Source organism: Sebastes umbrosus, chromosome 19, assembly GCF_015220745.1.
Source record: "Sebastes umbrosus isolate fSebUmb1 chromosome 19, fSebUmb1.pri, whole genome shotgun sequence".
NCBI classification, from domain to species: Eukaryota; Metazoa; Chordata; class Actinopteri; order Perciformes; family Sebastidae; genus Sebastes; species Sebastes umbrosus.
In genome coordinates this window covers 21268093-21282034 of record NC_051287.1, presented here as the reverse complement: position 1 = coordinate 21282034, position 13942 = coordinate 21268093, and the positions used below count along the sequence as shown (strand labels likewise).

Here is a 13942-nt window from a genome sequence, read left to right as displayed (position 1 = left end):
TTATGTAACTAATCTAACAACCTACCTCATTGTCCTGTGTAGATTTCCTATTGGATTGATGGTTCCTTATTGTGTGTAAATATATAAAACAAAAGAAACCCCAATACATTAGTATTTAAAATTATTATTTAACCCTCTGAGACCCACAATAGTCAAGTTTCTGTCTTTTTTTTTTTTTACAGAGGGTCTTTAGGGGTGGTGCAGTGGTTAGCACTGGCGCCTCACAGCTAGAGGGTTGCAGGTTCGAATCCGGCTTGGGACCCTTCTGTGTGGAGTTTGCATGTTCTCCCCGTGTTAGCGTGGGTTTTCTCCGGGTACTCCGGTTTCCTCCCACAGTCCAAAGACATGCAGGTTAGGTTAATTGTGGACTCTGAATTGCCTGTAGGTGTGAATGTGAGCGTGAATGGTTGTCTGTCTATATGTGTCAGCCCTGCGATGGACTGGCGACCTGTCCAGGGTGTACCCTGCCTTCGCCCAATGTCGGCTGGGATCGGCTCCAGCCCCCCCGCGACCCCTAACGGGATAAGCGGTTGCAGATGGATGGATGGATGGATGGGTCTTTAGGGGGAGATAGCAGGTCAACAGTAGATGTCACATAGAAGTGGTGTACATCATCTGAAAGTCAAGTTGTTCTAGTTATAAATCAGAAATAAACATTTATTAATGATTTAAAATAAATTGTAAAAGTGTAATAAGAGCTTTGAACATTATGATCGAAGTATATGATGGTCATCCCCGTGCTCTATTATGTCTCATAAGTTGTTGCAATAATTTTGGGGTTGATACCATTTGTTACACAGATTTGGTGCTAAATTTAACCATCGAGAATTGATAAAGATGATCAATAATCCCTCCAAAATACCACATTAAGACCCCAGGACCTTGAGGAACACTATAGAAAAAGCCATGCTGTGATTTGGTATCAAAAACGTTTGACATTTGGAAATTTCTGCAAGAATTGCATTTTTTTGGTGATTGGATGGCGAGCACTTCTGTTCTGGAAACTGCTCAAAACCCCCCATATTATCAATCTAGCTAGGAAAGCCATCCATCTTCTGAATGCTCTAGGTATGTAATTTGTGGTTGTAAAGTTTCATGAGGCTGTGATTATCCTAGAGGTCACCACAGGTCATTTTATACAGTGAGGTCAAATTTTAAAAAATAGTCTCACTACAATGAAATGGCTACTATGGGGACTAACATCATCACACATGAATACAGTTGGGCTCATTGGATCCACAAGAGTCTCAGCTTTACAGTGATACCCAATTTATGTGATTGCAAGACTGTTTATGGACCCCAGTATGCAGAAATATTCAAATACACCATTTTTAGAATAGGCGACTATAACACATTTATACTTCATGAAAAAAACTGCATGTGATTATCATAAAGTGGGCATGTCTGTAAAGGGGAGACTCGTGGGTACCCATAGAACCAATTTTCGTTCACATATCTTGAGGTCAGAGGTCAAGGGACCCCTTTGAAAATGGCCAATGCCAGTTTTTCCTCACTAAAATTTAGCCCAACTTCGGAGCGTTATTTAGCTTCCTTCCCAACGTGGTAGTATGACATAGTTGGTACCAATGGATTCCTTATGTTTCATATGATATCTGTGTCTTCATCACTCTACAGCCCTAAAACTGAACCTACTAGAGCCTCTGAAAGATAGTAGCGGGTCTCAGGGCGTTAAAAAGCTTGAATAAAAACAGAAACAGAAAACAATGAATCAAAGTCAATAGGGACAAATTGATTGACAAAGTCATGAAAAAATGGAATAATAGAATAAAAAACTAGTGAGATATAACAAAAAGTATATCCGCAGACAGTTGGTAGGATGAGGGTTAAATTGGCCCAAATGATAGCCTCTCTGGTACCCCTCAAAATCACATAGTTGAACTGAAACATTCCTGCATGATTTGGTCACAAGTCTCTCTGAAATGTTTCTATATTAGATCTTAGAAATGTCTTACAAAATATAAAATTTGACTCTGTGATATCTGCCCTGATTGGATTAATCAGGGCAGATATCTGATATCTTTATATCTGATATCTGATATAAAAATATTTGCAGCGATATGTTTGAGTTATTCAAATAAGGAAGCAAATCGTCAGTGGTCATATGATTGTATGAGGAGATATATTTGTACGGCGTTATGAAAGAAATATTTAAACATGGCATGGCATCAGCTTGCGTTGTTGCATCAGTGAACAATGATGTCATTCTTTCCACTAAATGCCTCCTCCTGTATACAGGATAGACGAGTCACATGCCATCCTACTGTCCTATAAACCACCAAGTGTGCTGAACACTTATACAGTAGTGAAATCCAAAATGCATGACAGTTACAATACATTGTAATCCAGTTTCTAGTTAAGATTTTATTTATATTTGGTTTTATTACTTATTTCTTCTTCTTTATGTTGTGGTTCTCGTTGATTTGGCTGCTGTGACAGTGCAACTTCCCTTAGGGATTAATAATTAATTACTCTTCTGTAGTTATTTGGTCTTTGACAGACATAGCAGAGCATTATTCAAATATAAGGTCAAAGGATAGAGGGCGTATGATGTAGGGATTGTAAAGCTCCTTGGAGATTTGTTATTTTGGGCTATATAAATCAAATTAATGTGACATATTTCCACATAAAATACATATTTGTGTCTTATCTGTTTTAGGATTTCATTGCGTGTTTTCACTTTGAATTTGTGTGCTCTTATTCCCTTTAAAGCTATTTGCAACATTGCCGGGTGCAACACTGTTATTATTTATTAATTTTCCATTATGTAGCTGTGATAGCAGGTTTCAGTGTTTACCCAGAGTGTGGTGGCATGGTGTTGGTATGCCCTCTAGTGGTCAGCAAAGAAAGTGCATGCTTCACAGTTAGTGAACATATTGTGGGTTTAAAGCCACTAAGATATTTGTGGCCCGGGGGTGTGAAGTGTAGGCTATTGCTTATCCTTCATACCTAAACATTTGTCACTCATCTTGTTGTCTTGTTTCTTGTCTACTTAGACAAGACATCTAGCCTGAGGTTGAGGTTTTCCTGAAGCCAACTCAAGGCAATTAAGATAAAATAAAAGAGTTCTGACCATCAAAACTTTTAATGAAAATAAAAAAACAGTGTTGATAGTTGATGATTTATATCAGTGTTTACTAAATTCCTGGCTTCACTATTCTTCTTTACTGATCTATCAAGTTGTTGTTGGAACTTCACTGAGCTTTGGCCACTCATTTATGGCCCACCACACCTAGAATAAGCAACGATTTATGACTCAAAATTAAAAGTTAAAAGTAAGATTAGAATACATTTCCTTACAAGTTGCTGTGCATATACCATTCCTCTAGCACCACCATGAGGCCAATATTTAAAGATGTAAAGATAATTATCAAACACTGACGGGCAGATTCATATTGAAATTATTGAGCTCAATTATGCTCCTCTGAGAATGTAGATTAGTCGTTTAATCAATTAGTCAATCAACAGAAAAATGAATCAGTAATTTTGATGACCAAATAATTAGTCATTTTTTAAGCAAAAGTGGCAATCATCGCCTGGTTCCAACTATTTAAAGGTGAACTTTGATGTTTGTCTTTGTCATAGACTATAGTAAACTAAACATATTTGGGTCAAAACTCAACATTTTAAGACATCACGTTGGACTGTGGCAAATTATAATGGACATTTTCACAATTTTATAGACAAAACAGTCAAGGAAATTATCGGCAGGTTAATCAATAATAGAAATCATAATTAGTTGCAACTGTTCAAATAGTTTCTTGTCTGGTCTGCTACTGAAGGTGAAGCGGAACAGATTAAGAGGTTTGGCAGCAGTAGGGAGCACCCTTATGAATTTTGGACAGTCTATTAAATGACATATTTGGACATTTTTTCATGTACTCAAAGTTAAAACACTGCGTACTTATTTGGTAGTCAAAAGCCGGTAATCCCTCAATTTGTAAAGTATGATTATAGCATAATCCACAGTTTCAAACAGGACAGGAATGTGTACAGTATACTCAGGTGTCGGCATTGTCCGGTATTTTAATCACAGGGCTGTTTCACACTATTTGAGTTGACAAAAGATTCCAAGATCAGTGCATCCAATGCATCACGTGTCCTGCTACTAATTTATTACGCAATACTTTGTAACACAGAAATCACATTACTGGCTATTTCAGCTCTCAGATGTGTTTTGTATCCTTTTCTTTTTGCTCTTTTTTGTTAAATAAATATACATTGATTTATGTTACATACTGAAAAGGCATGACATATTCTACAGATTACCATTAACTGTACTCAGCCAGTGAAGCAGTACAGTAGATACTCTTAGATGTTTGCATTCTGCAGCACAGGTAATCTGGGCTTTCTTTCAGCTACATGTGTGCCATGTCAATATATGGTTATGGACTAATGGGAAGCCCAGCAGCAAAATCCCCCTGTGCAATGTGCTTGAACTACTGAAGTGCACTAGTCCTTTATGTAAGGCTGCAGTACATACCTATAAATCATCTTTGCATAACTGGATAAGCAAGCCGCTCGCTCAGGAAATCTTGGAATTAAAGTTCAAAGACATTTCAACCGGGGTTCTTTCTGGGTATTTGAATCTGAAGGAAGAACACACTTTAAGTGTCACTCTGGATGAATGGCCTCATCCTTTGAGGCAACTAATTACATGAATATACTGTAAGTAAAAAAGCAAAAAAGCATGCATAACGTTGTACAGAAACCCCCTGCTAATAGAGTCATACATTCAGATCCATATTATTAATGGACTTCTGTCATCCTAGTGTCTCAGATGGTTAAAGCATACACACTGTGTGGCCTGGTTTTAAGTCCAGTGTGGGACATCTGTTGATGTCATCCCCTTCTCTTTCTCCCCACTCTGTATCTGTATTTTCTCTTGCTGCTTTATAATGCATGCAGAAATATGGACAAACAATTTAAAATAAATGGGATTAAAAATAGAATTAGAGGAAAATAGATCCTCCTCCATCTGCTTCCTGACAGCACTTCTATGTGGATTTACCAGCGTACTATATTTTGTTCTGCAGGCTCACACATATGACAAATAATTTGTAGTAATACTTCTGGAAGGTCATGTTAATAATGCATGTGCTATAATGCATGCATGCAAGTTTTTGTAAGTTGTTGATCATAACGCTTCACAATAACACCACTGGCAAACTGACAACACTGTATTAAAGAAGAAACAGTAAAGATATAAAGACATTTCTCTGAAGTGGTAAAATTATTAATGTATTTTACGCTTTTTATTAAAGTGAAATGTCCCTTGATGTGTCTGTATCAGTATTATTTGCAAGCTCTAAGAAGATTGTGTTGAGAGCAATATGAAAAGTTTATTTCCCACCAAAAGAACACGCATGATTAACCTTTCTAGTTTAAGATTTAACAATAGCACCTAGGGCAACAAATATGAAATATTCAAAAGGTCCAAAATTTCAGTGATTGCTGCTATGCCAATACTGTTCCTGAGAAAATGCAGCCTTATTCCTTTTTTATAAAATCATAACGGGTGATGATATATGATACATCAGGGTGTCCAGTGTCTTTATGGCGTCCTACATCTGGTAGCTGAAATGACTCACTTTGGTTAGCAAAATGCTTAATATCAAATATGTAACATTGGTTCCAAAGTAGCTGCTGTGAATGAGAGCTTTGGGGTTGTATATATATAACGCATAATTACTATATAATGTCAGCAACTTATAAACACTGAACACGGGTATACGGCATCATACATACATTAGGAGTTCTACAATGGCTCATAAATGCATTATAGACTTAATAATCATGATAATAGTGCATCATAGAAATCCTGTTCACAAGAAATAGAGACCAAATTTTCTCATTGCTCATTTAAATGAGTCAGGCTGATAGAAGGTAGCCTTAGTTACCAAATAAATAAATGTATAAAAATCTGCTTCATCACAAAATAAACGAGAAACACTCCACAAAGAGACAAACTTTGGTCCTTCTGCAACAAGTTGATAATAAATATGGTTGGTCTTTAATTAGTTATTCTTGGTATACAGTTGTTTCTTGTCTCTTTAGACAAAAGTGCATAATATTTAATACTTTTTTTTTTAAAGGTCATTTTAAAGGGACTATTTGTAACTTTCAGAAATGCTTGTTAACAGCGACGCCTGTGGCCGTTAAGTCAATGAAAGTCAGCGTCGGGCTTGCGCTTGCTTGCTCTACATAGACATGAACGAGCATCGCTCAAAACAGTGAGGCAACACACGTCAGCTAAAACCACAATATCACTCTATATTTCAGCTGCTTGGCAGTAATGTTAGCTGACCAGACGGAGGTCTCTCCATGAATCACTGCTGATCCTAGTGTTGTCTTTTCCTGCTTCAGCCCCGCTGCCTCAGCCTCCGGGGCTGAAGCAGGAAAATAAACGTTATCGTCTCCCGACGGCGGCCGGAGGGAGACACCGGAGTTTTGGTCGGAGACAATAACGTTTCTCTCTGCGGAGCCTGTCACTTCACAAGACACGGAAAACCTCTGTTGGTCTGGAGGAGCTGCAGCAGTTATCTTTGCACAAACGTCCCCTGTACATTCACTAGATATTCTCAGAGCTAAACTAATTCTTCTGCAGTGTGTAGTGAGCGCGCATGACCGTGAGGTGGAGCGAGAACTAGCGGAGGAGCGGTCTGAACAGCGTAGCCACACATGCGAGCGTGCATGGGACACCGACCCGGTAGATTTATAGGCGTAAAAAGTTACAAACAGTCCCTTTAAGTTTAGGTTCCATTTATAAGATTTTCCTTTGTTTCACTGTGACAGTGTTGATAGTACCGAGGACGTGCCTCTAACAAGAACAAGGGTAGCATTATTTTGTATGTTAACAGCAGCATGAACAGGAGAGGTGTGTGTCAGGATTATTAGTTAAAACAGTTGTGTGTACGATTGCACAAAAACCTATAAATAAATGTATTTGGTTGCATTGTTAAACAGTTGAGATAAAAGTTTTAACATATTTAAAAAAGATTAACATTCTTGAACAAAAAAAATAAAACGTTTACTCTGCTGTGTCACAGTCACACATATAGCCACATAGATAAATAAACATATTCAACATTTAGCTCAGAAATCTTTGCGCAGACTCAATGAGCAGAACAGTCCAGAGGCTGTAAATGGAGCAACAGTTCTCTCGGTTTGCTCTGTGTGCTTTGTTTTTCCTCACAACAGCTGTGGTCCAGAGGGCCTTTCTTTGCTTGGGAGTGCACACATACAATATTTTCCAGAGAGTCTGGCAGGATGAGGACCTCTGGCTCCTTCTCATCTTTCTCCTTCTGCACTTGCTGTGCCTCTCTCTGTTCGTATTCGCCCTCTTTCTCTCGCTCATGGTCCTGTTTCTTCTCTTTATCCCAACTTTCAGGATTCTCCTCCCTTCTTCCCAAGACGGGGAGTATTACTGTGTCGACAAAGTCGGGCGACAGGGTGTGGTCACATCTGTTCAGTGAGCCTCGCTCTGGGCTGAGGATCTAAAACAGAATTATCAAATATAAAAGTAATCGATATGACACAGCTCTTTTTGTGAATACATGATTGTGCTGACATGTTATGCCTTTAAAGGGGACCTATTATTAAGTTGCTTATTTTCAGGTTCATACTTGTATTTTGTATGTTTACATGCTTTAATGTTAAAAAAACGCTTTACTTTTGTCATACCAGCTGTGCTGCAGCACCTCTTTTCACCCTCTGTCTGAAACGCTTTGGTCTTTGCAGACCTTTTACATGCACAAAAAACTATATAACACACTAAAGAAAACGAAAATAAAAAAGCACAAAGGCTTTTAAGGCCCCTTTAAAGCCTTTGACATCAAAATTATAATTATAAATATAACAATCAGCACCTACCCTACCTGTTCCTGGCTTTGATTTCCCTTTTCCTTGGTCTGCTTAGCCGATGACTTGAGCTCTTTGTCCCTCAGAGCTCCAAGGGAGCAGCTGGACCTCACACAATGGTTCTGGTCGATATGGTCCATCTCCACGTCACTCCAAACCTGCTATAAGGGACATGCACATTAATACATGTAAATCAAGGTGAGAGGTATTTACTAATGCGACTCTGTATGACTTCTATCTGCATTTGTAATTGTGGTACTACTAGAAAATAACATGATTAATGGCTGACTATTCATTTGTACATCTTCTGATTAAAAAAAAAATTAAGACTCTTAAAAAAGGCTCTTAATCTTAGTAATTATTTATTGTTTCCAAGGTATGGACATCTAGCAAACCCAGTATTGTAAAGTTGCAGCTTCAGGAGAGCTTCTCTTGGGAAATTTATACAGTTCCTATGCAAAGAGAGTCATGTAACATCTACATTGTATAACATACAGATTTCTCGTGACTTGTATTGGCCTAAAGGCAACTATAAAAACAGGGTTCAAAACCAACACAGAAAATAACTCAACTTAAATAGACACGTCACTTTCTGTGCATTTGATTTCTGTAAGCACGCCACTGATGGTGCAAATTGTCCTGTATTTGTTCTAGGGCTGGCCCCTCTGACTAATAGGTCATTTTTGGTCTTAGTAATCTAAGATCTCTTTAGTCAATTCGTCGTTTTTTATGCTTTTTTTCATGCTGAATGACTTATTTCCAAGAAACGTATGAGCACATCTCTGGTAAACACAAGATTTAAAGTATGTGATTATTTGTGGAGAAACTCAGTTTCACAGATCTGCAGATTAAATCAACTAATCCATTAGTTGACAAAAGCGACAAAGAATTTCTTTGGTCGAGGTCAGTCCTAGTTTGTTTCTACTCCTCAAAACCTACATGTAGTGACGAAGCCAAACTCACTGTCTCTGTCGTAGACATGGAGGAGACTCTGTAAAACTTGGTCCTGGAGACCGATGACTGTCTGCTCAGCATCGATTCCCTGAGGGAAGACTCGCTGTGTGACACCGATACACACTTCCTCCTGGGCGCCTGGGCTAGGAAGTGTAGACAGGGAATATTTTCTGCCATGGTGTCTCTGTTGAAAAATATTTATCTCTCAGCAAAAACTTTTCAAGCTTAGGTTGCTGATTAGTCGGATGACTGCACTCACCTGTATTTAGAGTGAATGATGGCGTAGATGAAAGGGTTGTAGATGGCCGATGCCTTGGCTATAACAGCCGGGACAGCTTTGGAATAGGGGCTGAGGCTGCTTCCATATCTGAAAGGTGTAAAGTGTTTTTAAAGAGTAGAACTTTTAACTATACATCACCTGTGACAATACTGGTACTATAGGTTGACTCTGTTGCATAGCACTTCATCATGCCAGATATAATGATATTTTGCAAGAGGTGGAATATGGGTCACGCTTATGAAACGCTTGAAATGAATTACACAGTGCAACCAAGCATCCTATATGTTTTATGCCTGAATCTACTAAACTGTCGGCTATTAAAAGAAATGATTGGATCATAGAGAGCCCTTGTCATACTGTATATTTACCCAGCCCAGGCGATGAGGGTGACACATGCATAGGGCGACCAGGAAAGCACAAACACTATGATGACCACAAAGGCAATCTTGGCCAGCTTCCATTCAGTCTTGATGGACTGCTGCTGGATCAGGGTTGACTTCCTCACCTGATACCCAAACTTCTCCACATCTCTGTTAGGACACAGAGAAGGAATGAAAGGAATTTTGTAGTCAATATACAAGTCTATTCAGAAGCTAAATGAATTAAAATAAACAAAATCTCCCAAAAATATAAATATATAAAGTATTTGCAGACAGACAGTTTTTTATTATGTAACCTATGCAGGACTGTAGACCCGAATGCAGACAATGTAACAAACAGGGCAGGCAGGCAACAAACACAGGGTACATCTAATTTTTCTTATTTCCTCACGTGAATATTTTATTCACTGCTTGTTGTTGAGAGGAATGGATCGCAATGATGGCAAACACAATCCTTATCCACATCATCGGGATACGAGATAAGATATGAAATAAGAGAAACTGATGTACCATACAGACAGAGCAGGCAAAGAGCGACACGATAGCGTGCTAAAAGTGCTTAGAGGCACGCCAACTCTTTTGAGGTAACCTTCAAGAAGGACTACTGAACATTCATCATTCCGTCATCCTACAATATCGAGGCTAACGTCGATATTGTAGGATGACGCTATGATGAATGTTCAGGCCTTAAGGCCCAGACACACCAAGCCGACATCAAAGAACTAGCGTTAGCGTTGCCTTTGTCTTGGCCGACAAGGTGCATTTGAACACACTGCAAAAGATACAGCCAACGGCCAGTTAGCACGTACGTTCTGCGCCTGCGTGAGAGGAAATAACTCTCCACACCAGCAGGCGGCGGTAGTCTGTATTTGTCATTCAAAAAGGGAAACCAGATATGCAAGCTGTTGTTATGATTCGTAAAGAAACAAAGCTGCATTTGCCGACCATTGGTGTGTCTGGGCCTTTAAAGTAAATAGCCTATTAAAAGCTAATTCCATTGTAATTTGGATGAGTCCCCAAGCAAAGTCTTGGAGGGTACCCCTGAAATGGGAAACGGCTACACTCATATGCTGAGGGGTGAATTTGCTAACGTGTATGAAAGGCTACTGGTGGACAGGCAAGAAATGACAGGATCTGAAAAAACAGACAAATATACACACGTGCACAAAAAGAAATTAGAAAAGGGAAGAACTAGAGAGAAAGATGCAGAAGCCACCGTCACAATATATAACGTGCTTGTGATTACATTTAAGAAATGACATTGCGTCAAGCCTCTTTTGAAACACATTCCAGTAAGATGTGAAGATGTGACAGCACAGGGGAGCTATAGTCTGCACTGCAATGGTATGATGTTTTATATTTATTATTAAGTAGACTTGCTTTAAATGGCAGCATATCAAGTATGTTCAACGTGTTTAGTGCATTAAAGTGCTGCATATTCACCTAGGTTAATTCATTCACCTGCTTGCACGGCGGATTGCCAGGAACATGCACAGATAACAGTAGGATATAATGCCCAGTGGGATGAAGAAGACAAAGCAGCATAGCATCAGAGTATAACTTTTATTGGCTGGAGTAGACGTCACATAGTCCCATGTGCATGAGGTCATCAGGCCCTCTGGAATGTACGAACCTTGAGGAAAAAAAAAAAAATGAAAAAGACGTTTAAGAGGGAAGTGTAAAAAGAAGAATAAACAGAGGATAGATGAATAAAACGAGTACGAGGGTGAGAGAATACGTCACTTACTCCACCCCAAAAGTGGCGCAAGGCTCCAGGCTAGAGAGTAGAGCCAAACCAGGGCAATAATGATGCATGTGCGTCTCTTGGAGGTCCAACGTATGGCCTGCAGGGGCTTGGTGATGACAATGTAGCGGTCTAGAGAGATGGCCAGAAGGTTTATCATGGACGTGATTCCAAATAAAGCTCCGCAGAAGGCGTACATTTTACAGCCTGTAGAGGAAAAGAGAGAAGAAAACATTTCATGGATATGTTTTTTTTCCTCTGATTGGAGGAATATGTATAACATCAGATAAATAATATGAGTAATCAGGACTTGAAATTGCAATTCATACTGTTCATATAGACGTTTTGTTTGAGAATCCAGGTTAATTGAGGTCAGGGGCTAAATGCTACTACATCTAAATGTTACTATCCTCTTTACATACATTTCTAATGACTAAACGTATAAACACCAGCCACTGACTCTAACTTAACACACGTGTATGTATTTTTATTCCTTAAAAAGCCTAACCAGGAACAAGGACTGCAAATTAGCTACGGCTAGAAGTCCTACATATGTTGCATCGGTTGCACTTTATTTAAATGTAACAGTGCCTACATGTATTGGCCCTGTCAAATAAATAAATAAATAAATATTAGACACTAAAAAAATTCTCAAAATATTGCATTAGAAAGGCAGATGTCTTTGCATTAATTGACATAAAAATATACATAGCTCCATACATAAACAACATTGATGAATACATAAAGAATGTGGCTATTTTTGGAGTGCATAATGTATAATTGAACGTGGAAAAAAATACCTGTTTCACCAAAAATCCAGCCCTTGTAAAGGGAGTTAACGAAGAAGATGGGTGACTGTGTAATCGCCATGAGGAAGTCGCTGACCGCCAGGTTCATGATGAAATAATTGGGGGGAGTCCGTAGCTTCTTGTTACTGAAACACATGAGGATTGAAATCAAAATCAGTTTCCCACAAAGCAATATGTTGTTGACACTCACATTATTATAAAAAAAAAAGGATTTTGCCAGAATGGTTAACATACGTAACAGACAGTTGAAGATCTACAGCACAAACATGGCATTTCAACACAATAACAATCTTTTTGTATTTTGTATTTCAGTTGTATTTAAAATATATGTTACATTTCTGGCTGTGAAAGGTTGTTTTTCCAAATGACTTTTCCCCAGAGCGATGTACAGACATGTGGCGGGACAGGGATTCATACCCCAGCCGATGCAATATCCATTCAATAACTCTCAAATCCCCATCCTTTCGGACTTAATTCACCTCCCTTACCATAACAGGCAGGGGGGGAGGTGGAAATCAATAATGATGGCACACCTGTACACCCACTTTCAATAAAAGTTCAGATTGATATGAGATGAAAGATTGCAACTCTTACCAGGGGAATCACAAGGTCATATGGGAACACACTAAAACTGTCCTGTGCACATAAAGTGGATTAACCACAAACACACATTCAATACTAATGGATTCAGTGGACTCTCCCTTGGTGACTCATTGTGGCAAGCAAAACCTTTATAGCCAGTAAAGACAGTGACAGCAATATACTTTCTTTCAGCAGCTGTAATGAAAAGAGTCAAAGGACACTCCATCACCAAATAAATCCAATTATAAATGACCTTAAAATTGAAATGTCACTGCAAGAAAAACTGGGTTTTCGCCGCCGGGAACACCCGCAAACCTCACTAAATTCTTGCAATTAACGGTCTTTGAAGTCTGCGTTAACCCCCCTGTGCCATAAATTGTCAAGAATGAACATCTGGCGAAAGGGGAGCTTGGTGGAGGGCAGATGTACACACCTCAAGTCATTGTCATAGCAGTGAAACTTCCTGGCTAGAACCTCCCTCGCTCCAGCATCGGATGAAACCACTACTTTTAAATAGAAAAATCACTCAGAACTGGTTGGTAGATCTGTCGCTATTGGTCACCCTGGGCCATTATAATCAGCCCAGTCGCACAGCAGTTCGTGAAATAGTCACAAAATGTTATGTATTGATTCGTTTACATAGACACGAATTTCACATGTTTTTTGTGATGATCATCACGAAATCAATTCGTTTGTAATCCACATACTTCGCCCAGGAGACCGTTGTTTTGTGTCCCATCTGAAACCACAAAGTTGATTTATTTGTCAAGTAACTTCTGTAATTAAGTTGCGTCACTTCTGGAGTTATTTTAACCCAAACCACAATCTTTTCCTAAACCTAACTCAGTAGTTTCTTGCCCAAGCCTAACCAAGTCGATCTATTCCTAAACCTAACTAAGTCATTTTATTTTGAAAACACTGGAGCAGAAATTGACACGTGCATCACATGTTGCTGGACAGTCGTAGGAAAACGCACAAAAAATAAGTTGAAAGCCGTGCTGAGCGTCAAACAAGGGAAATTCGTGTCTATGTACATGAATCAACTAGATTCAATTTAGTATTTACTATTTCACAAACTGCTGTGAGATTGTGTTGTTAGAATAAACCCCTCACTTACAATAATAATAATAATAATTCTAAGTCATGTGTATAATTTGTCAGCTTACATCAAAAATATGAATTTATTGGGGAAAGATAAAAAAAAAAACATTTGCGAGGAACATGTTGGGGGGGCAACAGGGAAACATCATAAGCCAAATGTCTAGAGAACATCCATGAACTCCAAGCAGTATTGACAGAATATTCCCTGATTGAC

General features: G+C 38.8%; 1 protein-coding gene across 2 annotated transcripts in view; it reads right to left on the bottom strand.

Moving 5' to 3' along the window:
- Nucleotides 1-6647: 6647 nt before the first annotated feature.
- opn4xa (opsin 4xa) overlaps nt 6648-13942 on the bottom strand; it is a 38946-nt gene continuing 31651 nt past the window's right edge. Inside the window, exons 7-15 of one of the 2 annotated variants that reach the window (XM_037751880.1) lie at nt 12037-12170; nt 11240-11443; nt 10954-11125; nt 9481-9642; nt 9092-9199; nt 8842-9016; nt 8007-8039; nt 7691-7705; nt 6648-7514 (exon numbers count right to left, since the gene is read on the bottom strand). In XM_037751880.1, coding sequence (XP_037607808.1) covers nt 7134-7514; nt 7691-7705; nt 8007-8039; nt 8842-9016; nt 9092-9199; nt 9481-9642; nt 10954-11125; nt 11240-11443; nt 12037-12170 — 1384 coding nt within the window. In that variant the 3' untranslated portion in view covers nt 6648-7133. The remainder of the gene's footprint in view (nt 7515-7690; nt 7706-8006; nt 8040-8841; nt 9017-9091; nt 9200-9480; nt 9643-10953; nt 11126-11239; nt 11444-12036; nt 12171-13942) is intronic. The other variant, XM_037751881.1, reaches the window with a different exon arrangement.